At 45.3% G+C, this 27713-nt stretch overlaps 1 protein-coding gene across 1 annotated transcript in view; it reads right to left on the bottom strand.

Moving 5' to 3' along the window:
* IL23R (interleukin 23 receptor) overlaps window positions 1–27713 on the bottom strand; it is a 42905-nt gene continuing 15192 nt past the window's right edge. Inside the window, exons 7-14 of the mRNA XM_090048598.1 lie at window positions 26520–26605; window positions 23693–23894; window positions 22058–22255; window positions 15928–16026; window positions 5992–6066; window positions 3717–3813; window positions 1203–1293; window positions 1–642 (exon numbers count right to left, since the gene is read on the bottom strand). Of these exons, the coding sequence (XP_089904724.1) occupies window positions 1–642; window positions 1203–1293; window positions 3717–3813; window positions 5992–6066; window positions 15928–16026; window positions 22058–22255; window positions 23693–23894; window positions 26520–26605 (1490 nt within the window). The remainder of the gene's footprint in view (window positions 643–1202; window positions 1294–3716; window positions 3814–5991; window positions 6067–15927; window positions 16027–22057; window positions 22256–23692; window positions 23895–26519; window positions 26606–27713) is intronic.

Below are 27713 nucleotides of genomic sequence, written 5' to 3'. Positions count from 1 at the left end.
CTATTGAAATATTCTTCCAGTGGTTTGTGGAAAATAAGATTTAATATGTCTGGAGTCTTCATTTAGAGCACTTAAGCAAGAAACCAACTCATCGGGAACCAGTGTCTGCTCTTGAACATTTTCACTGGACGGTGATTCTTTCCGCTGGTTTTCAACAAGTCTGCATGGCTCCTCATTTGCTGAACTGAAAGTGCTACTCTGCCCACTTCTGCTATTGCTTAAAATGAGATTAATCTTCTCAAGTAAAAATATATTCCTCTCCACTCCTTCAGCGTTCCACAAGTAAGGAGTAGGGCTTGTATAATCCTTTGAGAAAACATTTGTATCTAGGCTTGATGGAGAAGTGTGTGGATCCAGTGTTTGGGTCTGAGTTTCGTAAGTATTGCTACATATATATCCTAGTGTATTTCCATTGAAAATCTGGGGTTTATATCCATAGCTATGCTCAGTGACTGTAAATCTGTCAGGTGAAGAGTTTTGTGGACTGTCTGCATTCTCAACAGTCACTTCTCTGTTGTCTTTTGGGGTATCCACAGTCTTGTTCTCCTCATGCAGCAAGTTCTCCTGTATTTCTGTAACTACAGGGTCATCATCAACCAGGTAAAACTCAGTGGAGATGTCATTCATGAATTCACTTTTTTTCTGGTAAAAAAATAACATAAACAGGCAATATTTTGTCAGTTGTAAAAATGTCACTGCTGTGTAAAAATAAGACAAAGAAGGGAGCAATTCATAACTCTACTGTTTTATTCACTTGCCCTTTTTTCTCTTTGCTTTCTGTCTCCCTTATTAACACATATTACCATTACTTAATAATCAGCTTCTGCAAAGTGAACTAAAAAGAACAGAAGAGTGATATAAAGGGAGCAGTTGTATGCTGCCCACTTTCAAATATACTTCAGGGCAAATCCTGGATAAGATGGTGGTGTTTTATTTTTATATTGTGCTGGTGTTCAAGCACCATACAAACACCTAGAAAATAACCGTCCTTGCCCGAAAAAGTTTGCAAACTTATTTTGTATCTATCCCATAAGGCCACTGAATTTGACCCAGACCCATAGCAGAACCTGTCCCGGCTGTCAAAGGAAGAACTTCTCATGTACGGCCATATGTGTTTGTCAGAAATATTCACATAGAGTTAATTTTATTTCGTGTGGAAAATCAAAAAAAAAAAAAAGCTTGCTTTTGTGGTGAGTAGTTACCTGGAGTGACTTGATCGTGTTGCTGTTTTCCATATGAGGGAAATCTTCAAGCAGACATGTTGGTATCAGTGACACAGCCACTGTGCTAATTCTTCAAAAAAGAAAAGATATTACTTGTACATTATGGGAGAAATTTGTCCTTGCCAGGGAGGCAGTCCAAGCTCTGTGTATTTTTATGGCTTGTGTAAGTGGCATTTAGGACTTCTTTGGGACCTCTGGATAGGTGGAGGCTATGCGTTTCATGCCATGAGCAATAAGTGCTTGTAGACTTGCCGCACTGATTCAATCTTTGCAGGTTACTCTGACCTGTGTAGGTTGAACCAATTTGCAAGTGAATAGACATTCACTTTTGCCTCTGGAAATGCAGGCACATGCCTGCAGTAGCTCAGGCCATAAGCCGGGGAGTGCTAGAGCAAGCCCTTGGCTGGAGGGAAACTAAGCTGAGGTGGGGCATGGCCAGGCCTGGGCAGGCCTGAGTGTGATTGAGGAGGGGTTTAAACCCCCACCCTGGCCTGCAGGGACCCCAGCTGGGGGAAGCAGTCCTCCCCCTCATTTGCTAGCTGGCAGCAGGAGGGGGGGCAGAGCCAGACCCCAGTAGCCTGAGGGGAAGCAGGGTTTAATGCCCCCAATACAGGGGAGGGGCAGCGTGGGCACTGGTAGGCTCCACTTGTGCACCCAGAGCCATGCACCCAGGGCTGGGGCTGCCAGATGCAAGTAACCTGAGGAGAAGAGGGGTGGGGCGTTGAATCCCCTCATTGCAGGCAGCAGCAGCGGGGGCACTGACACGGCACCCTGGGCTGTGTCCCCCCCTCCCCCACTCCCTGTGGCCAGCTGCCGTTCCTCGGAGGAGATCACCCCAGGGCACTGTGTCGGTGCCCCCACTCCTGCTGCCTGCAATGGGGGGATTAAACCCCACTTCCCCTCAGATTACTGGTGTCTGGCTGCTGCGGCCCCGGGTATACAAGCGCAGCCTATTGGTGCCCATGTCACCCCCCCACCCTGCAATGGGGGAATTAAACTCCCACTTCCCCTAAGGTACCAAGGTCTGCGTCTGCCCCTGCCCCCACTCCTGCCGCTGGAGCAGCGAGGGTGGTGGGGGTCTGGGGGTGCCTGGCAAGGGCTGCTGCCCCCTTGCCAGGCAGACCTGGCAATATTCCAGAGCAGGGCTTCCCATCCCCACCCCTTCCTCAGCCAGCCTGAGCAGTGATAGTGCTCTGGCTAGGGAGAAGGGCAGGGCCAACTCTGCTTGGCTGAAGCAGACAGCCCAGCCCAACCCAGGGCTGTAGAACATGCTGGGATACTGGAGGACTCTGATTTAACTTAAATCAGAAAGGGTCTGGGACACAAGTTCTATAAACCAGTTTGACCCCAATCGGTGAAGTCTGATACTACATTCAACCATGTTTATCTCCAGCTGGTTTTGGCCATTTTGAAACTGGTTTATGTGCACTGAACTGAGATTCTGTTAAAGGTTTAAACCAGTTTCTGATCACTTAAACTGGTTTATGCGTAGTGTCTGTCCCTAGCCAAAAGAATTAGCTTGGAAGCTGCACACAACCGAGTCAGGGCTTGATCCCTGAAAGCCCATCCCCATCGACAGAATTCCCTGTGAAACTACTAAGAGCGCCAATTACTGATGATACCCAGAGTGTGCAGGAAATATCTATCATCCTATTGAGGGACTGCCCACAACAAGCCCTCATAGAAAGTGCACATGCTCAAGACCAGCACTGCCAGTTGCTAAGCTGAAAAAAAATTACACATAAATAGGAAGATGCATATGTGTCCTGATCTGATGAGAATAACTCAGACATAATCAGAAATTCTGTAATATTAAAACTTGACCCTTTTATGTTTGACGCTGCTGACAAAATGAAAATTAGTGACAAGAGATTTCAAATGACAGTTGCATTCTCTTCACCGCAGTTTGCTATATTCTTGAGAAAACTGGTGAGTCTCTGTTTTCAATATACTATTATTCTGTTATTTAACAGTTTCATTCCCAGCAGTATTGATTATATCAGACTTAGTGTTTGACTCACATTGCCTAAACCTCACCAGTCTCCATGCTCCGTTCTGTCCTACTTCATTTTATACCTTCATTTGGAGGGTCCAAAATCTGGCAATGTCATAGCACTCTGCTTGACCAAGAACCAGGTAGTATCTGAGCAGCAGTTTCTGTTCTTGACTTAGAAGTAGAGTCATCCATTCTAAGAAGAGATTACACTAAAATGGATTTGGGTTAAACTTTTTGCTTTCTCTCTCATGTTTCTCTAATGACTTACCCCTTGGTCCCTAACTATGGGGTTTCCAAAGGAATACTCATGTTACTTTTTCTTGTGGTTGTCTACCTCACCGTAAAATATATGGAGGGCATCTTTTGATAGCAGTATTATGAACGGGAAAAGTTGTCCTGTGTAAAAGGCTGTACAAAAGGATCAATTTCTGCAGTTACAGTAAACCTAGAGTGTTCAAAGAGAAGAATGTTTTGGAAACAAAAGAAGAAAAGAGTACCTTTTTCTAAAAGATTTTTTAGACATCAAGGTTAAAAGGGCAATTGACAGTATGATCATGCCGATGCCTAGTCCCAAAAGAACTCCAACTTCATCATCTGAAAAATGAGGGAATTAAAAAAGAGGTGATCAAATAGCTTTTGTTTTATGGCAGATATTCTTGTTGGCTCCAATTATGCAAACATGTGAGTAACTTCATGTAAATAGGTCACCCTGTTAAACTCAGTGATATTACTATTGTGTATTATTCACATACAATATGGCTAAATCAGGGTCATAGATTATAAGCCCAGTAGCCTGATGGGAAAGGTATGTTTTTCTAAGACTGAAGGTAAAGTGACCAAATGTTAAGGAGCAAAAACTGGGGCACCATTTCAGTTATTCCATAAGTAGTCTCTAATCATTTCCAGGTATGCTTGAGCTACCTAAATATAGTGCTGGGTTGGGTGAATTTGCTCTGCTAAGATGTGGTATTAATTTGCCCAGTGGCATTGCCATGTGAACATGGCTATCCTACCACATTCATGTCTGTGAGGCCCAGGCAGTACTGTCTGCAACCTCTCAGTGAACACAGAGGATACTGCCTAGTGCCATAGGAACATTTGGAGATGAAGGGTAGGTCAGCTAATTTCAGACTTTTTTATTTTTAATTCAGGACAAAAGTCCCATTTCTGGAACTCTTTGGAGACAATGAGATACAGCTCCAAGACTTAAAACTGTGCCAGGAAATTTCAAGCAGTAAGTCACTTTAACCGAAAGTTACAGAAGGGTGCAAACTTACATTTGGAAGCCATTTTTCTCACTCAGTGATGCTACTGGGCCAGTTCAAAGTACACAAGGGTGGGTTTTACAGTATGCCTCTCCTACTGTAAGAAAACTGCTTGCATGTATATTTTTATATTGTGGCAAATGAAAGCTCAGTTGCACTTGTTCTGCTACGGCCCTTCTTCTATCATGGGATAAGAGCCTGTACATGGACAGTTGCCACAGAACAACTGATGCATTATAAAACTTTATCCTTCATGACCTAACGGTAATTTTTTCACATGCCCATACCCCTCAGATGATGCATAGCTCCATGACTGTCATAGCCCCAGTGACTTTGATGGAGCTACCATGGCTTGCAGCAGCTGAGGATCTGTGCTAAAATATTTAGTGCCTAGTTCTACCTATCTGTTTAAAACTTAAAAAGCAAATGTAGCTGCCCATGTATTGTTGTTGTGGTCACGTTACTCGTGCAACCTGGCTAGGTACAGACATTCAAAAAACAGACATTCAAGGCAGAATTGATTTAAGTTATGCAGTTTTCTGTAAGCAGCGTACCTGAGATTGGAAGTGAGCAGAACACACATTTGTCCTTTGGTGGGAGCATCAATCTTAGACCTGGTTCTGCCATTTTTAAATCAGTCTATGTATTGTACTTTTGTTCTGCTCCAGGTACAGACTGGTTTCTCATCTCTTATACTAGTAAAAGTGTAATGTCTGTACCTGGCCCCTGACTCATGCTGACTTCAGTGGATGCAGGATATGGTGGTAAAGTAACAGCACATTTTGCACTGCATACACGTATTGACATGCTGGGGTGATCTGGCTGTGAGAATCTGGTTCTGGAAGGGAATTTCCAGGCAAGTGCTTCTGAGAAATATGGCCAAATGTGCATAACCATTTCCCATGCAGAAGCATTGTCCATAAACACTTAAGTTTCATTACACTTCTGTCTTTTTTGCATTTTTTGTTTTGGTTTGTTTTTTTTGTTGCTTTTTCGCTTCCAGCTGAAAGAACATTATTGGAACTTCACTTGTTACAGCTAACCAAAGGTGAAACAGAGGTTTATGTTACTTAAGACATAAACAAGTCTAGTTCACCATTTGCCAACACACTGCTTATCTCTATGAACAGGAAATGCTGTTAAATTAACCTTGTATCTTCCTATTCTACTGGTTGGTGTATACATTTAATTTAATCTGTTTAGGAAACAAAGACACACAAAAGAATAATGGTTGCAATTACACAGTATGTACAGGTCAGTGATATTAGACCCTTGAAAGACTAATAATGACTGTATTTGGTTGATAGGGTAGCAGCATTTCCTACTATGTGGCGTGTTTACTAGTGAAGTAAAAAGTTGCTTTCACTTCTGGTTAGCACATAAATAAGTGCTGCAGTCCCCTCTCATGGACCACGAAATATTATCAGTAGCCGGTATGTACAGTTACCTCCCACCTCTGAGCAAGTAGAAACTCTTGCTTACCAAGTATGAAATACTGCCTTCTTACCATAGGGAATCTCTCCTGTCGCTGTGGAGACGACTACAGGATCAGAATACATGGTTTCGTTCTGGAACTGGTTCGCTGAAGTATGTCGTTGTGATAACATTAGAGAAAGTACCTCATGCAAGAGAATATAGCAGGCTGAATATGAGCTGTTGCTTTTTCCCTTCTTTTGTTAAATTTACTTTCAAATAAAGTACTGATATTTCTTCGTTAGAAAGGTAAGGCTCTTGGCTAATTGACCGATAAGGCAAAAGGTAGGATGGTCACCACAAAATCTACACTTCCTTAATGTTGACATTAAACAACTCCTTGTAACAATGTGGCTGGAAGTCAGGGGGAATCAATGTTTTTTGCTAACATGGAGATTCACAGTTGTACGATTGCAGGCTCCTCCTGAGTACAACAGATGCCCAATGGTCCACCTTAGCTCCCTAAGAGCTATGCCACCGTTCCCCTATGTGGACTAACTCCTGAGGTTGCATAGCATCATGCTCCTAAGTGTGAAGACTGAGCTTTGTAGAGGTGGGGCCGTAACAAAACAGCTGGGATTGGGAGAGGCTAATCTTGCAGCAGCTGTGAGACTAGTAACTGCCTGTAGTGGACTTGTTTCTCGTCTAGCTCTGTGAGTAGAGGTGTTTCATAAACACAGCCACCTTCCATGACTGAAAATGGGTTTTCTCAACAGTCACTGGTTAGAAAATGTTGGCGAAAAGCACAATATAACATGAAAACCTACTCCATGTTTAGTTCTTCAAAGAAGCTGGTTACATTTTGAAAGCACTCAAGTGCCATTTTCAAAAGCAGCTTAATTATACTGGAGCCTACATCTCATCGAAAATCAAAGGGACTGAAATATTTTAAAACTGCTGAAATCAACCTGGCACCCTTATTTAGGCACTTTAAGTCTCTTTGACTTAAGAACAGTCTAAATCTTTTGAATATGGGACTCAGACTTCCAAGTCACTTTGGCGGCTTACTTTTTTTACCCCATATGCCTGCTGAGGTAAAGGAGTCGAGATGCTTCACTGAAGCCAATGAGTCCAGTTGGCAGATGTGGCTGAAATTGAGGCACAGGTGCAGGGTATCAGGAATGAACCTTTTCTGCCTCTTGTTTCCTCCCATCTCTGTGGTTCACTGAGATATCTCTGATCTATGCTGACTGCTAAACATCCTGGAGATCTTTGAGAAGAGCTTCTCTTCATCATTTTAAAATGACGACAGGTACATTTTAATGCTATTGCACATTCAGCTGTGTGAGAAACTTGTCAGGGCTATTTCATTCTGGCACTCCTTGATTCCCCAAGGACTGCCAAGACCAGAGATCTCATCTTTAAAAACCTCATTCACTCGATATCTCAAAAATCTTACAGAGAGATGCATATTACTGTAGAGATGCAATTACTCCATGCAGCCCAGACCCTGCGAAGTGGGGTGCTATAACCATGACAGCGTTTTCCAGTACCTTGCTTTCAGTATCCTTCTTTTGACTGGCTGGAGGCAGAGGGACTGAAAAATCATGGGTAGCTGTCATTTGGAAACACAACTTTACTGACTGAAATATTAGCTTTGTTTTCTTTCTGTTTTTTATTATTGCAGCATCCTAGATATTTTCATTTGCCTTAACTAAGTGATAATGCCTTTAATGATTCAACAAAACCCTCTTCCTTTAATTTTCAAAGTTGTGCTGTATTGCCCCTATTCTGTTTTCACAGTTAAGTTCAAACTGCATGTTCAAAGACTGGGACTTGCATACCAGAACTGCCAAGATTGCTACTTCACTTTGCAGGTGAGATTACATTTTCAATTTATATAATTTTTAAAAAGATTAATACACATTTAAATAAAAATAATATAAGGTTTGAACTGACATAACTTATCCTAACTCAAGAAGTCTATGGGCCAATGAGAGGCAAAGCACTGCTTGACCTGGTACTGGCTACAGGGGATGACCTAATTGATGACCTAGTGGTCAATGGGAAGCTGGGTGACAGCGACCACGAGCTGATCACCTTCCCCATCTGCTGTAAAGCTGGCAAGTCAGTCAGCAACACAGAAGTCCTTGACTTCAGAAAAGCCAACTTTGACAAGCTCAGGAAGCTTGTCAGTCAGGCCCTCAGGGACCATGACCCCAGGGAGAGGGGAGTTCAAGAACAGTGGTTGCTCCTCAAGGGAGTGATCCTCAATGCATAAGCTAAGTCTATTCCATCTCGAAGGAAAGGCAGCAAGAGGGCACAGCAGCCCCCCTGGCTCTCCACGGACCTAGCAGACCTCCTAAGGCTAAAAAGAAAAGCCTACAAAAGATGGAGGACGGGATTCATCTCCAAGAAGGATTATTCTGCACTGGTCCGGTCCTGCAGGGAGCAAACCAGGAAAGCCAAAGCTGCAACTGAACTCCAACTAGCTTCGAGCATCAAGGACAATAAAAAGTCCTTTTTCAGATATGTGGGGAGCTGGAGGAAAAGCAAGGACAACATTGGACCCCTGCTGAACCAGACGGGGCAACTGACAACTGACACCCAGGAAAAAGCCAACCTATTAAATAGGTACTTTGCGTCAGTCTTTCATCAGTCACACGGGATGCCCATGCCCGCTACAGGACAGGGAGGTCTGGGTGGGGGAGATCTCTTGCCTTCCATTAATGCTGACCTCGTGAAGGAACATCTTGAGAAGCTGGATACCTTCATGTCAGCCAGCCCTGACAATCTGCACCCCAGGATACTCAAGGAGCTGGTAAGCGTCATAGCCCAGCCCCTGGCACGGATGTTCGAAAACTCCTGGCGCTCTCGTGTAGTGCCCAAAGACTGGAAGAAGGCTAATGTGGTGCCTAGCTTCAAGAAAGGGAGGAAAGTGGATCTGGCTAACTATAGGCCCATTAGCCTGACTTCTATCCTGGGGAAGATCTTAGAAAAGTTTATTAAAGAAGCCATCCTTAATGGACTGGCTGACGTCAACATCCTGAGGGACAGCCAGCATGGGTTTGTTGCGGGTAGGTCTTGCTTGACTAACCTCATTTCCTTCTTTGACCAGGTGACCTATCACCTGGACAAGGGAGAAGGGATTGATGTCATATATCTTAACTTCAAAAAAGCCTTCGATCTGGTATCCCACGATCACGTCTTGGGGAAACTAGCCAACTGTGGCCTTGGGTCCACCACGATCTGCTGGCTGGGAAATTGGCTCTGTGGTCAGACCCAGAGGGTTGTAATTGATGGCAGTCACTCATCGTGGTGCCCTGTGACCAGTGGGGTCCCCCAAGGCTCTGTCCTTGGACCCATATTGTTCAACATCCTCATTAATGATGTGGACATTGGAGTCAGGAGTGGACTGGCCAAGTTTGCCGATGACACCAAACTTTGGGGCAAAGCATCCACGCCAGAAGACAGGCGGGTGATCCAGGCTGACCTGGACAGGCTCAGCAGATGGGTGGATGAGAACCTGATGGTGTTTAACACCGAAAAATGCAAGGTTCTCCACCTTGGGAAGAAAAACCCATGGCACCCTTATAGGCTCGGCAGTGCTATGCTGGCTAGCGCTATGGAAAGAGACTTGGGGGTCATCATTGACCACAAGATGAACATGAGCACATAATGCAATACTGCGGCTACTAAAGCCACCAAAACGCTGGCTTGCATCCATAGATGCTTCTCAAGTAAATCCCGGGATGTCATTCTCCCCTTGTACTCGGCCTTGGTGAGGCTGCAGCTGGAGTACTGCATCCAGTTTTGGGCTCCACAATTCAAAAAGGATGTGGAGAAGCTTGAAAGAGTCCAGAGAAGAGCCATGCGCATCATCAGAGGTCAGGAAAACACACCTTACGATGACAGGCTGAGAGCCATGGGGCTCTTTAGCCTGGAAAATCACAGGCTCAGGGGTGATCTGATGGCCCCCTGTAAGTTTATCAGGGGTGACCACCAGGATCTGGGGGAACCTTTGTTCACCAGAGCGCCCAAAGAGATGACGAGGTTGAACAGTTATAAACTACTGCGAGACCGTTTCAGGCTGGACGTAAGAAAGAATTTCTTTACTGTCCGAGTCCCCAGTGTCTGGAACAGCCTGCTGTCAGGGGTGGTTCAAGCACCTACACTGAACACCTTCAAGAGTAAATTGGATGCTTATCTTGCTGGGATCCTATGACCCCAGCTGACTTCCTGCCCTTTGGGTGGGGGCGCTGGACTCGATGATCTTCCGAGGTCCCTTCCAGCCCTAATGTCTATGAAATCTATGAAGTCTATGAAGTTCCATATTGCTAAATAAAAAACATTACAATTCTAAAATCCTGCAAGCTTACAATATTTTCAAAGACAAAATGCCATAAAACCATATTCAAAGAAAACATTGTTTTAAGTATTAGAAACTGTAAGACTTGGGCCATTAAGCCATCACTATAGAAAAAATGCAGTATTTTTATGAGGGAATAATTCTGCTGTCTGTTTGCAAATGAACGTGCTATAATTAGCCTGGATTTCAAGAACTGATAACTCTGTTAATGATAAGTATGAATACAACATTTATTGACTACACATCATATATCTGACTTCCAAGTTCTACTGAAATATTTAAGACTAATTTAACAAATGAGTCACTACTGCAGAGTTACAGTGCATTCGGTGCATGGTATGATTTACTCTGATTCCACTACAGCTGCAGTCCAAATACTAATGGCATTTGTCTGAAGATAACCTTTGCAATGTTCATAAGCATTATCTGAGAGAATGATTGTTTCTGTAGACATAGGTTCTATTTCAGTTAAGGGCATGGCATTCACTTCATTATATACTGCAGTTTGTTATAAGGAGAAAGGCCCATTGTATGAAATTATTTCTTTAAGAGTGATTCACCATTGTATTGTATGATGATTTCTCAGTATATATGCTGTAAATATTTGGGAATTATTTGGAAAAAATGAGGGTGCAGACTGAGAAATGTAGTGATCATTAAAGTAAAATATAGTCAGCCAATTTTAGCGGGTTCTGAAAAAATTGCTATAGTCTTCATAGAATGCTGCCATCATGTGGTTCAACATATAACTACATACTTGCCCAGTGGATGTTAGAGATGGTTACAATCTTTTACTTCAAATAATTTATTGTTTAATTTGTCCATTTCTTCTGTTCACAATTTAATCCTCATTTCTAAGAATATTTATTCATATAAACATTGATTGATGAGCTTATGAAAAGTGATTTTTACCAAAGAAGTTCATTCAGCTGGACTCTTTGACCCTGTGATTCATGGTGTGTGTGATTAGGCCCCCATATCGTATGGTATTGTTACAGGTCCTTGATTGGATAAGTGATTTTTTAAATTAGAGAATAATGAATGATTAATAAAAATAGCAAATGAAGCCTTCTGGTATGAATGTTCATAAATCTCCTTTTTCAACTAGAAGCAACCATTTGGAATATCTAGTCTGGCACAACCATATTTATGACACGACCTTATACAGGCAGTCCTCGACTTACAACGTTTTGAGTTACAATGGTTTGCACTTACAACGTTTATAAATTGACACCCTGTTTCAACTTTCTGACATCGGTTTTGATCTTACAACACTTGATCCAATGTGAAGCCACACCAGCCAGCAAGTTCGCTGTGTTGCCCATCTCCCTGGAGAACATCTGTCCAAACTTCCTTGGACACTTTCTTTAAGAAAGCAGACAAGACTCCAGAAAAACCTGCAGCCAAGACTCCCAAGAACACTCCAGCCAAGAGCCCTTCAAAAAGTCCAGCAAAATCACCTCAAAGAATTCCTTCCAAATCAATATGATTGCTATTTACAAAAAAAATACATTAATGTAGCTATATTACTCCTCTATAATTGATCAAGTACAACGGTCTGGGGTATTTTTAGTGAAAATTGGGTATCAGGCCCTGGTTCAGGAACCAATCCCCCATTTATAACACTGTTTCTTATGAGAAAATTGGTTCTGAGTTGCAATGTTTCGACTTAAGACTTGGTTTTCAGGAACCAATTGTGTTGTAAGTCCAAGGACTGCCTGTAATTTCACACAGTGAAAGTGCAAAAATTGTAGTTTCTGACTAATTAAGGTTAAAATTTATGTAGCCAACACTTTCATGCATAAATTAGTAAGGGGTGCATGTGAGTGACACAATCGTAAAATAATAGAAAATTAGGACTGGAAGGGACAGTCAGCCCAACTGCCTGCTCAGCGTAGGACCATCCCCAACTAGATCATCCCAGCCAAGGCTAGATCATCCCAGCCGAGGCAAAACCTCTAAGGATGGAGATTCCTCAAATTCTCTGGGTAGCCTGTTCCAGTGCTTTACTACCCTCCTAGTGAGAGTTTTTTCTGATATCTAACCTACACTTCCCTTGCTGCATCTTGAGACCATTGTTTCATCTGTCATCTGCTACCCCTAAGAACAGTGCAGCTTCATCCCCTTTGAAACTCCTCTTCAATAGTTGAAAACTGTTATTAAATTCCTCCTCGGTCCTCTCTTCTCCAAACTTAATAAGCCCAGTTCCCTCAGCCTCATCTCAGAAGTCATGTCTGCAGCCCCCGAACCACTTTTGTTGCCCTCCACTGGATTCTCTCCTATTTGCCCACATCCTTGCTGTAATGGGGGTCCAAAACTGAACACAGTACTCCACATGTGGCCTCACCAGTGCTGAATTGAATGGAATAATCACTTCCCTTCATCTTCTGGCAGCGTTCCTACTAATATAGCTAGGCTTGAAGGATTCAAGCTTTATTGATAAACATCAATTTCACATGACACTCACAGACCAACAGAAAAATATTTATGCTGAAGTTTACAAAAAGATACACACACACACACACACACACACACACACACACAAATGTGTGTGTGTGTGTGTGTGTGTGTGTGTGTGTGTGTGTATAAAATCCAGGACAAAGGTAAAGAAATCCAGGACAGGGAGTGCTGTGCACTACACCCCCCGGCCCCCCACCCCACACACATACACAGCATCTGCTGTAGGAGTTGGGGGCCATGCTGGTAAGGCTGCGCTGGGAGCAGGCTTGGAGGGGCAGGACTGATAGCAGGGGGGAGCCCAGTGCCACTGGCCACCCGTTCTGCCCAGCCAGGGCAGGGGCCAAACTCCTGGAAAGCCTGGACCAGCCTTCACAGGAGTTTGGCTCTTGCCCCTATCACACAGGGGCTGAGCCAGACTGGGCTGGGCTCTATGGGAACTTGGCTCCTGCCCCAGTCACTCAGGGGCCAAACTTCCATGGAGCCCAGCCTGGCCTGGCCCCTATGTGATTGGAGCAGGGGCCAAATTCCCATGGAGCCTGGCCCAGCCCAGCCTGCTCCTGTGTAATTGGGGAGGGGGCCAAACTCCTGTGGAGGCCAGGTCAAGCTGGCCTCCATGGGAATTTGGTCCCTGCCCCAGCTGGGACCTGGGCAGAGTGAGGGGCTGGTAGCACTGGCTCATGGACACTACCAGCCCTACCCCTCCAGCCCCTTCTGCCAATTCAGCCTCTTCTCCCCCGCTCCCCCTGAAACAGCCTTATTGGCACGGCCCCCAGTTGCTGCAGCAGCCACTGCACCTGCATGCATGTGTATGCATGCATGCTATATGAATAAAAATCAAAAACGACCCCTAATTTTGCACAACCCTGAACATTTCAACCAGTAAAAATCACAAAATATGCTTAAAAATAAACACTGATTTTAGCCATAAAAAAAATCAAATTCTGCCAAGCCTAAATATAGCCTGGTATGCTGTTATCCTTCTTTGCAAGAAGAGCACACTGTTGGCTCATGCAGCTTATTGTCCACTGTAGCCCCCTGGGTCCTCTTCTGCAGAGCTGCTGCTTAGCCAGTCAGTCCCCAGCCTCTACTACTGCATGGGATTGTTCTGTCCTAAGTGCAAGACTTTGCACTTCTCCTTCATATTGAACTTCATAAGATTTCTTTTGGTCCAGTCCTCCAATTTATCTATCTTTCTCTACCCTCTAAGCATATCTACTACTCCCCCCAGCTTGATGTAATCCTCAGACTTACTGAGGGTGCACTCCATCCCATCTTCCAGATGGCTGATGGTTTTAGCTCTCCACAATCACCTATATTTTTTCAGCTCAAACTGAAATGACTGTATAAGCGGATACGCTCTTTGAAAAATATTCTTCAAGCAAGTGAAGAATTTAGCAGCCTGATAATGATGTATTGTTTTTGTGACTACCACATACTTGTTTTAACTTATGCAATTTAAAGTTATAAACACATTGCAGATAGATTCAATAAATCTATGCAGCTGGAATGTGGAGAAGAGATTCAGATTATGGCACCAAGTAGAAGGATTTTGCTCTCTGTCTAGTGAATACAAGCCCATTTGGCCATGCTAATTGTTTTGGAACATTTCAAATACATTTTCAGAGCTATTTGCCACACTGTTACCATTTTGTTTATTTAGTTTTCCTCATCTTTTGTAATAAATCTCAACATCCTTTTAAAATAATGTATGGACTTTCTAATGCTGAACCCTCTTTTTTTTACAAAGGAAAATGTCTTTCTGCATGATGCTTTTCTACAAGCCATTCTTTGTTTTAACCAGATGATTATTACTAGAAGATACCCTATGGCACATGTAACCCAAGGTCAGACTAGATACTCCTAAAGGGTTTTTCTGGACTGAAAATCCTATAAATCTATTAACATGGTTTTATGGATAATGCTCTATATTCAGCATCACTGTAGGACAGTGCCTTGTTGAGAACTCAAGATTATATATTTGTCCTGATTTATATTAATACTTTTTTCCTATGGAATAGATGGAACACAATGATTTATACATAGACTTGAAAGTTTCTATAGGAATCTCTTCTGTTGCTAATAGGGGACAAAATAGAAACTCCAGAGATAAAATGACTTGAATATTGAAGTTGTGCTTGGTTAGTGTAAAAGAAAGTTGTTTTCCCTGAGAAAAATCATGGCTAGTCAGTATGTCTTGGGATGAGTGTATGCAGAATTTGTTAAAGAAATTCCCTTCCAGTCCAAATTTTCTATGATTTTCTGATTGTGTCACATACATGCACTCCTTCCTAATTTATGCATGAAAGTGTTTGTGAATTGCAAAAGGCTACATAAATTTTAAACTTAATTAGTCAGAAATTGTATTCAGAGCAGTATGAAAAAGTATCTGGTAGCATTAGAAAAATTCCAAATATTGTCCTTTTTTCCATCTATGAACAAGAAGGAAACATACACTAGGTTCACGCCTGGAGAAATCTTGCAGTGGAAGTATGATTGCTTCCAAAATGTTTCTCCATTTGTCTAAACACTAGATTATATTTAGGCTGGGTAATCATTATAGATTATACAAGTCCAAAAATAAATAGGAAGTCATCCTTCTAGAGGAGTTGTGAAGGAAGGTGATGACTGTGTTCTCTTTGAGGTCTTCTGACTCTTTAGAGATCCCTCATTTACAATTACTGGGTGTGTCTACACTTTGGTGTTTATTGCACCCGTCTTTATTGCTCCCCAGTGCCATGTTTATATGTGTGCCTGGGACTGCAGCATGTTGAGCTGGGAGTTAATTAGTCTACTCCACAGTAAACATCTTAGGTAGCTGTGCCCATCTTGTCCTGAAGTGTCATTTCAACAGGGAGTTTGTCCAAGGACCAAATGAGCAGAACATCTTACTGAATTCTGCACATCTGTCTCCCAAGCAGAACAGAGGTCAAAACAATGCTACCAGTCATGCAGCCATCCTACGAGAGATGCATGGGCCTTCAGAAGATCAAAGTCAAGGTGTCCATAGGAAGTTTTCTTTTTAATTTATTTTTTGTGTTTCATGGGATATGAGTTTTAGATATAGTTGGCAATATCTAGTAACTCTAGTAAACTGCAAATTCATTGAAAGACTTGGGGGAAAACAATATTTGCCACAAAACTGAACAATGAGTGTTACTTCCATCACAGCAAACAGTGACTTCACCACAAGAGTGTGCTTACCTAAATCGTCCAGATAGGTTTGGACAGAACACGGTTGGCTTATCCCATCCTGATACACTGCATACACTGAAACATTATAGTGTCTTCCAGCTGCAATGTCTGCTGGAAAGAAGTGTGGGTTTATTTAAAACTTTATATGCAAACTGCAGTTAAAGCTGCAGAAACTTCTAGTGGGATACTGAAGAGAAATGGAAAGAGCGGGTGGTCAAATATAAGAGAGCACTGGGAAACAAGGGACTTCTAAATTCTAATTCCAGCACTCACAATAATTCACTCTGTCTTTGGACAGGTTATTTCATGATAGTTGCTCAGAAAATGTTCCCCTCCACTGCACTGGAATTTTTTTGGGAGGGTATTGTTAGCAATAAAGCTGCAGTAGCATGGACTTCACACAGGTTGAGCAAGGCCAGTCAGGATGCTGGGTACTTCCTCTTCGACTATAGCCTGCACCACCACAGTGATGCTACTATTGGCATTCAAACTGGCTAGATTTAAAGCTAGCTTGAGTATGTCTGCATGTGTTGAATCACAACTCCACTGGCAGTGTAGACCAGTGATTTTCAACCAGGGTACTGCCAGATCTTTTGAAGGGTGAGGCAAGGTGTTAGGAAATAAGCAGGTGTGAGGAGATAAGTGCAGGCTCAGGCTCCTCCCTAGACAGTCTCTTGAGGTCTCTTCTATAATTCTGTGATTTCCTTCTATAGCATTACAGGATCTTGTTTCAAATTCATATGGTCACCTAAAGCTATGTAGGACACAAGGTCACTACACTGCTCTGAAGGGAGTTCCACTGAGCGCAGTTCACCCAAACAAATTCAGGTGTGAAAAGGCATGGTCAATTGAGTTAGGGGGATCTAGAAATAGTAGGACTGGAGTGTTGTTGTAGCAGTGCTGGGCCAGGAAGCGTATGAGAGAAGGATTTTTTGTGATACCTTTTATTGGACCAACTGTATTAGCAGGGAGAGGCTGTTGGAGAAGCCTTCAGGAATCTGAAGAAGTGGGCTTGATACCAGAAAGCTTGTCCAACAGTTTTCCTAGCTATACAATTGATTCAATACAAGACATCACAAAAAATCTTCCTCTCTCAGGATATACAAGTACCAGTAAGTAGGCCTGTGCGAAGCACCAAGTATCTGAGTCGGCTTTGGATTTGGCCGATTCAGAGGGACGGTGATTCAGTTCGGCAGAGAAGCTGCGGGGGAACGCCCTGTAGCAGATGCTGGTGAATGGAGGATGGTAACCTCAGGGGCCAGACCTCTTGCCACAGAAACAGCTCCCCTGGTGCAGTTGGGGAACAAATATTAGGCCCTGGCTGCACTGGAGGAGTGTGCAGTGGGGGAAAGTGCACTGGAGGGGCCTGCCACCATCACTGAGTGAGCTGAGAGCTGGCCAGGTAAGCAGAAGAAGAGACGCTGCGTCATCATTGTGGGCGACTCCTTGCTGAGAAGAACAGCGGGACCCATCTGTCGTCCGGATCCCATGGTACACAAGGTCTGCTGCCTTCCTGGAGCCCGGATCAGGGACACCATGGCGAGAATTCCTGACCTCATCTGGCCCTCCAATAACTATCCCATGGTCCTCATCCATGTGTGAACACATGATGTGGCCTGAAGTAGTCCAGACCATATCATGAGTGACTACAGGGCTCTGGGGACCAGGCTTAGGAAGACAGAGGCACAGGTGGTCTTTTCATCAATCCTCTTGGTCAGCGGTCGCAGTAGGCATCACGTAACCTGTGTCAGAGAAGGCAATCCACGGCTCCGGAGTTGGTGCCATTGTGTGGGTTTTGGCTTCCTGGACCACGATCTGCACTTCTGTGCAAGGGACCTCCTGGGACACGATGGGATTCATCTCTCCGCAAAAGAGTGTCTTTTCTTACAGGTTGGCTGACCTCCTATGTCAGGCTTTAAACTAAGTACAACGGGGGACAAGGAAGCAGGAGATGGAGAGAGTCTAGAACCTACTGTGAGACATGCAGCAGTATACCCCAGGTATGTACCAAGGGGCCCTTTGGGCATCAGAAGTGGGGAGGAGGGCACCCAAGGCACCATTTGGAGGGCTCAAGTGCCTCTATACTAATGCTAGGAGCATGAGGAACAAGCAGGAAGAACTCACACTTCTGCTTGCAGATAACAACTTTGATTTAGTCAGGCTAACAGAAACCTGGTGGGACTCTACCCATGACTGGGCAGTACACATTGAGGGCTACAGGTTGTACAGAATGGACAGAGTAGGGAGGAAAGGGGGCAGGGCTGCTCTCTATGTAAAGCAGCATTATACATCTACCCTAATTAAAATGGGATCAGAGGGGGAGAAAGTTGAGGCATTGGCGGTTAGGATACGTGGAGGTTGAGAGGAAAGGGACTTGGTGGTGGAGGTCTGCTACAGACTTAGCAGAGGAAAAGCTAGACTTGGAATTCTTGAGGCAGCTCTCAGAGGCTGTTCGGTCTAGGGACATGCTTGTCATGCGGGACCTAAACTACCCTGACATCTGCTGGGAGGAGCAGTCAGACAAATCCAACTGTTCACATAGGTTCTTAACCTGCATGCAGGACCTTCATCTAATGCAGGAGGTATACGGTCCCACTAGGGGGAATGCCTTACTGGACTTGGTGTTGGCTACGGGGGAGGGCCTGGTAGGGAAGCTGCAGATTAATGGTCACGTTGGGGATAGTGACCACCAATCAATCGAATTCACCATACGCCATAGGGTGGGTAAGATGACTGGTAGGGTGGAACAAGAAGGGGCAATTAGTGACAGACAGACTGGTAGGGGGGACCAGGCTGAGCTATTCAATGAGTTTTTTGCCTCAGTGTTCCTGAATAGGGCTCAAGATAAGTCTCCTGATGGGTTCTTAGATGGACATCAGAGGGACATCAGCCCACCAACTGTCAATTCTGACTTGGTGCAGAGTCACTTGAATTGACTGGATGTGTTCAAGTCAGCAGGCCTGGATGAGCTGCATCATTGGTCGGTGTCATAGCAGACCCACTGGCATGGCTGTTTGAGCACTCGTGGCACTTGGGTCAGGTCCCGGAGGACTGGAAAAGGGCCAGTGTGGTCCCTATTTTCAAGAAGGGGAGGAAGGAGGATCTGAGCAATTATAGGACAGTCAGTCTCACCTCCATCCTTGGAAAGGTCTTTGAAAAGATTATGTAGGATCATATTTGTGGGAGTCCAGTGGGAAAAATAATGCAGCAGGGAAACCAGTGTGGATTCGTAGCAGGTAGATCATGCCCGACTAATCTGGTTTCATTTAATGACAGGGTCACAAAATGCTTAGATGCAGGAGTAGAGGTGGATGTCGTTTTCTTGGATTTTAGTAAGGTCTTTGATATGGTATCTCATCCCATTCTCATAAATAAGTTAAGAGGCTGTGACAGATATTTACACAGTCTGGTGGGTGGCAAATTGGCTAAGAGGTTGCACCCAGAGAGTGGTAGTAGAGGGGTCGGTATTGACCTGGAAAGATGTGGGTTGTGGGGTTCCAAAGGGTTTAGTCCTTGGACCTGTACTCTACAATATCTTCATCAGGGTCATAGTGGATTCCAAGATGAACATGAGTCATTAGTGTGATGAAATCACCAGCAAAGCTAACCATACTTTATCACGCATCAGCAGATGCGTGACAAATACAACCAAGGAGGTGATACTTCCCCTCTATGAGGCATTGGTCAGACCGCAGTTGGAGTACTGCATCCAGTTTTGGGCACCCTACTTCAAGAAGGATGTTGATAGACTCAAGAGGGTCCAGAGGAGGGCCACTCATATGGTTAGGGATTTACCGGACAAGCCCCGTGAGGAGAGATGGAGGGACCTGGACCTCTTCAGCGTCCGCAAGAGTGATCTTGTGACCGCCTACAAATTCATTAGGGGGACGCAGAAAGGGATCGGAGATGCCAGGGCACCTCTTTGGGTAACAAGGAACAATAGTTACAACCTGACAGAGAGCAGATTTAGGCTGGATATCAGGAAAAACTTCTTCACGGTAAGGGTGGCCAAAATTTGGAATGGGCTTCCAAGGGAGGTGGTACTCCCCCTACCTTGGGGGTCTTTAAGAGAAGACTGCATAGGCATCTGGCTGGGGTCATCTGACCCCAGCACTCTTTCCTGCCTAGGCAAGGGTCAGAATCAATGATCTGTTGAGGTCCCTTCTGACCCTAGCATCTATGAATCTATGAATCTATGATTCGGTTTCATAGTTTCATAGTTTCTAGGGTCGGAAGGGACCTGAGCAGATCATCTAGTCCGACCCCCCGCCATGGCAGGAAAGAATACTGGGGTCAAATGACCCCAGCAAGATGTTCATCTAACCTCCTCTTAAAGACCCCCAGGGTAGAGGCCAGCACCACTTCTCTTGGAAGCTGGTTGCAGACCCTAGCCGCCCTGACTGTGAAATAGTGCCTCCTGATATCTAACCTAAACCTACCCTCTGCCAGCTTGTGACCATTATTCCTGGTCACTCCTGGCGGTGCTCGGGGAAACAGTGACTTCCCCAATGCCTGCTGATCCCCCCTGACTAGTTTATAACAGGCCACTAGATCCCCCCTCAGCCTTCTCTTTTGGAGGCTGAACAGGTCCTGCAGCCTGTCCTCATAGGGCCTGCCCTGTTGTCCCCGATCATACGAGTGGCCCTCCTCTGGACCCTCTCCATGCTATCCTCTTTGAATTACTGTCCTGATACAATTAGGCTGATTCAGATTCAGAGATTTGATGGCTGAATCAGGCCACATCTCCTCTGAATCTAACAGGCAGTGGCAGTGTTGGTGGTGGGGACATGGTGGTGGTGACTGGGGCCCCACCCCCAGCCTGCTCCCACAGCTCCCCACAATGGCTGCCCCGCCCAACCCCAGCCTCCAAACAATTAAAAAAAAAAGCAAAAAAAAAAGCCTCACGCTCACTGGTTGCAGCAGCAGTGATTAGGGCCTCTGGGGGCTTGTGGCAGAGCCACCCTCCATGCAACATGGGGCAGCAGGGGGCACCTGCACAGCAGCTGTCGCAGTGCATGGTGCAGCATGGCTCGGCACTGTCCTGGAGCTGGGGCCACTTGGGCTGAGCACTGCAGGGCTCCAGGTGATTGTTGAAGCTGCTCCAGCTCTGAGACAATGCATAGCGCCCTGCCAAGCTGCGCTGCACCTGCACAATGTGACAGCTGCTGGGCGGGTGCCAGGCCGGGATGGGTGATCCCCGCTGCCCTGTGCTGCATGGGGGGGGTCTCTGCCACAAGCCCCCAGAGGCCCCAATTGCTGCTGCCATGGCTGGTGAGTGCAGGGCTTTTTTTTTTTGATGTGCTGGGAGGCTGGGCCCAGGTGGGACAGTCATGTGGGGGCGGGGCTGGGGGCACTGGGGGAGTGGGCAGGGAATCGGGGCACTTGGGGGGGCCTAAAGGAGCCAGTGAGGGATAGGGTCCCTCCATGATTCCCTCCCCCCTCCTCCAGCCCCCTGCCTCCTACTTACTGGCACAGAGCCCGGGTCCAGCTCCCTGTGGCAGTGAGTGGGGACTGCCCACATCTCCAAATCAATTCAGAGGCTTCCAAATTGATTCAGAGGCTTCTGATTAGATTTGAACCTTTTAAGAGGTCTCCCAATTCAATTCCGATTTGGAGATCCAACCCCCAAATCAAGCCGAATCTCCTCCAAATTGAATTAGCTACCAAAGCATTGCACAGCCCTACCAATAAGCATATGGCAATAAAATAAGTGGGCTAGAAACCCTGTATTAACATAATGGGATGCATTTTGGACTCTGTTGGACTCATGGGTTCAGTGGGAATTTTGTCTGAGTAAGGACTACATGTTTTGTCCTCTTATACAGGAAAGAAGAGCACCTGCAGTTAGCACAGAAAACAATTGCTGCATTATATATTACAACCTTCTCTCCTACTCTCCCACTCCTTGTAGCTAAATATACAGATGCCTCTCTTCCCTACTGCTTATTAGCTATAAATATCCACTTGCTCTCCTCTGCCCTGGTTGTACCTTAACAGGCAAGTATGAGAGACAGGGCCTTAATTTAAATATACTTTCTCTTTTTGTGTAGTCTGTTGTCATCTGAGCTACAAGGGCTTCTACATATCTTCCCATGTGCTAGGGAAAGTAGGTAATGTAAAACCTATTACCATATCTTACCCTCTATATATGTAGTTGTGCCCTGGTTTTGGACTTTCTTCCAGTGGAAATTCTGTAGCTGGTTTTGTTGAAATGCAGAAGTCCATTCCACTATGAACCACAGGACTGACCTCTCCCTGGGTCCAGGAGGCTTCCATTTAACAGTGACCCCACTTTGATTCTCATATTTAATCTGCATGTTGGTAGGGGATGGGAAAGCTGCAAACAAAGGAAAGAGATGGTTTGACCTTAATCCTTCAACAACTGGAAGACTTTAAAAGATCCCTTCCATACTAAGAAACTGCCTGTGCTCTGCACCAGTTTATGAACTGAGCCTGAGCATACAGAGAGACATTTCAGATCTGGAGTATTTGTGTACTTTGTTATGCCTTTTCTGTCTAAAAACGGTATCTGTTACTGTTACAAGAAACAGCTACAATTCTTATAACTGTAGAAGACCAAGGGCAAATGTTGTTTTTCCACTTTATTTACTTTGTGCAGTTTCTGTTTAGTCATTTTCACTATCAGCCCTTCCCTTCCTGTTTGTGTGGGACTTTCCCTGGGTTCTGAGTGAAAGAAAATACTTCAGAAAATAGGAAAAAGCGGTTGTGGAAAACCACAGCCTTTGACGTGAGGGGTGAGATGCAGGCGTAAATCCTGAAACGATCTTTTATTCCTTTCTTTTTAATTGGCTGGAGTTTACAGTGAGACTCTCCCTTTATTGGAAAAGGAAAGGGCTATTTTCACAAAGGCTTCGAGCACAAATACAAAATGCCCATGTTCTGAGAATGACTAAGTAGCACAGCTACATCAGCTCATGCTAGTTAGTGCTGTCAAAGTAAAGCTTATTTTTTTAAACCTGTTTTTGAAACTTTCAGAAACAACCACTTAAAATAAGTGGCTGCACACAGTCCTGAATCTTCTAGAGAGCTCACTTTGGGTGCTTATAAAAGTTGCATTTTTTGTGTGATCAGGCCCATGAAAGCACTCCACAGCTGTCACTTAACACACCTGCACAGCTGCAGAGCACTTTTTAAATGGCTAATTGCATGGAAAATTAACCCTGGTTAAATGAGGTATTACCTGAAGGCACTTTAAAGCAGAGCACCTTAGGGAACTTGTGTTCCCTTCAGGGTTAATTTTTCCCATTTTGCAAGACTATCAGTGGAAAAGGGGAGGGAGAAGCCAGCACATAGCTGAGAGCTGCTTTGAATGACCAGAGCTGGGGGCAGGGTGGAATGGAACCCCCTTGCCAATCCCCCCTCCCCGCCCCCCAGCTACCCTAGCTGCAATATTGGGGGGAGCTGGGCCAAGCCCAAGAGGTGAGGGGGGGGGCTCCCTTCCTCCCCTCCCCACCCCCAGCCAGGCCTCTCTGGAGGCTGCTGGAGCAGCCCCACCTGCTGGCTAGGGCTGGCACAGGCAAGCTACTGCACCCTCTCCCCCAACACAAACATCTCTTGGGTTGGAAGGGTGGGCCCTAACTCATGGCACTTTCTGTAAAGTGCCATGAGTTAGAGCAGGTCCCAAACTTCTGTAGGCACCCTTTATAAAAAGAAGTGATGGAAGCAGAATTTCACAAAGGTATTTTCCTGCTTTAGAGAGATCTGGAGAAGATGTTTTCAGTGAAAGCTACAGATGCTAAATTGATAATCTTACCTTGATAATCAGCAGTGATATTGGCTGGTTTTGAACTCCCCTTTGAATTGTATGCCGTCACATGGAGAGTATGCACCTCAGCAGATACCAGGACTTTGCATTTGGTTTCTGATGTGTTACATAAGTTAAACCTTTCTCCCTGGTGCTTGTAGTACACTGTGTATCCTAGAATTCTTCCTCTGGCATCTTTTGGAACAAGAGGCTAAAAACAATGAAAGTAAATGCTCTTACAGAAGTAGGATGTGATTGCTGCTGGGGGGGATTACTTTCTTCATTTCAATGAAACACATTCACAGAATTCCTAGGGAAATTGTGACAGAGCCAACAGAATTATTAATTGAGAAATGTCTGAAAAGTCACCTACTTAGCCTGAAGAATGTCCCTGAATAATTTCTCTGAAAGCACAGACACAGACAAATTTTTCCTTAACATTAAGCAAATCTCTCCTCATCTACAACCTCATTCTTTCCTTAAATAAACTTAATCTTGTAGAATACAGAGCACATGCAGCACATCTTCTGCTTTCTAGACCTACCCAAATTTCATAGATTTCATAGACATTAGGGCTGGAAGGGACCTCGGGAGATCATCGAGTCCAGCCCCCTGCCCAAAGGGCAGGAAGTCAGCTGGGGTCATAGGATCCCAGCAAGATAAGCATCCAATTTACTCTTGAAGGTGTTCAGTGTAGGTGCTTGAACCACCTCCGCTGGCAGACTGTTCCAGACCTTGGGGGCTCGGACAGTAAAGAAATTCTTCCTGATGTCCAGCCTGAAACGGTCTTGCAGGAGTTTGTGACCATTCGACCTCATCATCCCTTGGGGCACTCTGGTGAACAGACGTCCCCCCAGATCCTGGTGGTCACCCTGATAAACTTATAGGTGGCCATCAGATCACCCCTGAGCCTGCACTTTTCCAGGCTAAAGAGCCCCATGGCTCTCAGCCTGTCATTGTAAGATCTGTTTTCCTGACCTCTGATCATGCGCGTGGCTCTCCTCTGGACTCTCTCAAGCTTCTCCACATCCTTTTTGAATTGTGGAGCCCAAAACTGGACGCAGTACTCCAGCTGCGGCCTCACCAAGGCCGAGTACAAGGGGAGAATGATGTCCCGGGATTTGCTCGAGAAGCATCTATGGATGCACGCCAGCATTTTGGTCGCTTTACTAGCCGCAGCATCGCATTGGAGGCTCATGTTCATCTTGTGGTCAATGATGACCCCCAAGTCTCTTTCTTCTGTAGTGCTAACCAACGTAGCACTGCCAAGCCTATAAGGGTGCTGCAGGTTTTTCCTCCCAAGGTGGAGAACCTTGGATTTTTCGGTGTTAAACATCATCAGGTTCTCGTCTGCCCATTTGCTGAGCTTGTCCAGGTCAGCCTGGATCACCCGCCTATCTTCTGGCATGGATGCTTTGCCCCAAAGTTTGGTGTCATCGGCGAACTTGGCCAGTCCACTCCTGACTCCAATGTCCACATCGTTAATGAAGATGTTGAACAGTATGGGTCCCAGGACAGAGCCTTGAGGGACCCCACTGGTCACCGGGCACCATGATGAGTGACTGCCATCAATTAGAACCCTCTGGGTCCGACCACGAAGCCAATTTCCCAGCCAGCGGATCGTGGTGGAGCCAAGGCCACAACTGGCCAGTTTGGCCAAGGGGTGATCATGGGATACCAGATCAAAAGCTTTTTTGAAGTCAAGATATATGACATCAATCTCTTCTCCCTTGTCCAGGTGATAGGTCACCTGGTCATAGAAGGAAATGAGATTGGTCAAACAAGACCTACCCGCAACAAACCCGTGCTGGCTGTCCCTTAGGATGTTAGCCTGGGCCAGTCCCTCAAGGATGGCCTCCTTAATAAACTTTTCTAAGATCTTCCCCAGGATAGAAGTCAGGCTAATGGGCCTGTAGTTAGCCGGATCCACTCTCCTCCCTTTCTTGAAGATCGGCACCACATTGGCCTTCTTCCAGTCTTCGGGCATTACACCAGAGCGCCAGGAGTTTTCAAAGACCCATGCCAGGGGCTGGGCTATGACGCTCGCCAGCTCCTTGAGTACCCTGGGGTGCAAGTTGTCAGGGCCAGCTGACTTGAAGGTATCCAGCTTCTCAAGGTGTTCCTTCACGAGGTCAGCATTGATGGAGGGTAGGGGATCCCCCTCACCCAGATTTCCCTGTCCCATAGCAGGCATGGGCATCCCGTGTGACTGATGAAAGACTGACGCAAAGTACCTATTTAATAGGTTGGCTTTTTCCTGGGTGTCAGTTGTCAGTTGCCCCGTCTGGTTTAGCAGGGGTCCAACATTGCCCTTGTTTTTTCTCCGGCTCCCCACATATCTGAAAAAGGACTTTTTGTTATCCTTGATGCCTGAAGCTAGTTGGAGTTCAGTTGCAGCCTTGGCTTTCCTGGTTTGGTCCCTGCAGGACCGGACCAGTGCGGAGTAATCCTCCTTGGAAGTGAATCCCGTCCTCCATCCTTTGTAGGCTTTCCTTTTTAGCCACAGTAGGTCCACTAGGTCTCTGGAGAGCCAGGGGGGCTGCTGTGCCTTCTTGCTGCCTTTCCTCCGTGTTGGAATAGATTTAGCTTGTGCACTGAGGATCACTCCCTTGAGGAGCAACCACTCTTCTTGAACTCCCATCTCCCTGGGGTCATGGTCCCTGAGGGCCTGACCGACTAGCCTCTTGAGCTTGTCAAAGTCGGCTTTTCTGAAGTCAAGGACTTCTGTGTTGCTGACTGACTTGCCAGCTTTACGGCGGATGGTGAAGGTGATCCCTGTGTGCCTTATTCTCAGACACTCTAATGTCAGGTGACTTATGAAGGAAAATGGCATTACCTTTATCAAGACTGTCACTTCTCTGCTCCCATTTGCATATACTGGATTCACTAGTCTCCACACATCCACAGCTACATCAGCAGGGGCTGCATTCAAAGTACATTAATGGAATACAAGATTTTGCCATCAGTATTTGAATTAACAAAGCACAGATACGGTTTGCTACATGACTTCATTCAGCTTCATAATGACAACTGCCCCCTTGGGGGAGTTCTCAGGACAGTGTATCATAGCAGCTGTGCATTTCTAATAATTAAGTACAACTGAGCAGGGTTAGTGTAATTTCTTAAGACAGCAAGGAAGAAATTACCTGGCACCAGAGACCTGTTGCCATAAAGGTTTGCCACAATGTCAAAGGAAACAGCTCTTGTATTTTACTGACTACTCTGCTACTAATTTTATAATCCTTTCATAAGCCAGATCTGTAGATCACTGTCTCTCCTTCACAGGCTGGCAGTTACAATAAGCCTATGCTGTCTAGATTTAGTTGGGACAAGGTCATGAATCAAGCCATTTTTTACCAAAGGCTCCTGCTATACAGTGCTCCCTACCACAGGAAACTTTGCCCCAAGCACACTTGAAACTATATAGCTCAGGTACTAGAAACAGTGTCACCATGGCAACACCAAGCTCAGGATGGGCTAACCACCTGAGTATAGACCCACAGCCATAGACAGGGTTTACCACCTGTGCATAGCCTTATGCTGCTGCATCTACACCTATTACTGGTCCCTGAGTTAATAAGTTTGGTCACCTTCGCTCTTGATTTTTATGGGTGTTTGCACATGCCAAGTTTTTTGCCCTTGCTTGCTGCAATGGCATGACTGTTTGCATGCGCAGGTTTTCCAGATGCTTTAAAAGTCTTTCTGGTGCATTAAACTAAAACTCCTTGGATGTAGTTTAGTTTGGCTCACTGCAAATGAAAGCATGGCATCCCTGCATTCATCACATGCAAACACAAAGGCACTCAAAGACATGTAATGAGCTTCTTTGTCCACTAGATGGTGTTAGGACTTTTTTGTAGTTCACCCCTTTGAATTGCTGCTGCTTTTGAATTGCTTCTGGTTTTTTTTTTTCTTATGCTATGTGCAAGCTTACTGCTCCCACAACTGCATGGTAGGGCACGGGGTGGGGAGTCCCAGGCTGGGAAAGGAGCAGCATGGGACCGACCTCCTCTTTTGAGGTGCTGGCTGA

This window comes from Crocodylus siamensis, chromosome 5 (genome assembly GCF_052110815.1).
Source record: "Crocodylus siamensis isolate JL-2025a chromosome 5, ASM5211081v1, whole genome shotgun sequence".
NCBI lineage: Eukaryota > Metazoa > Chordata > Crocodylia > Crocodylidae > Crocodylus > Crocodylus siamensis.
The sequence above is the reverse complement of the archived record's forward strand: the minus strand, read 5'-3'. Positions and strand labels throughout refer to the sequence as shown.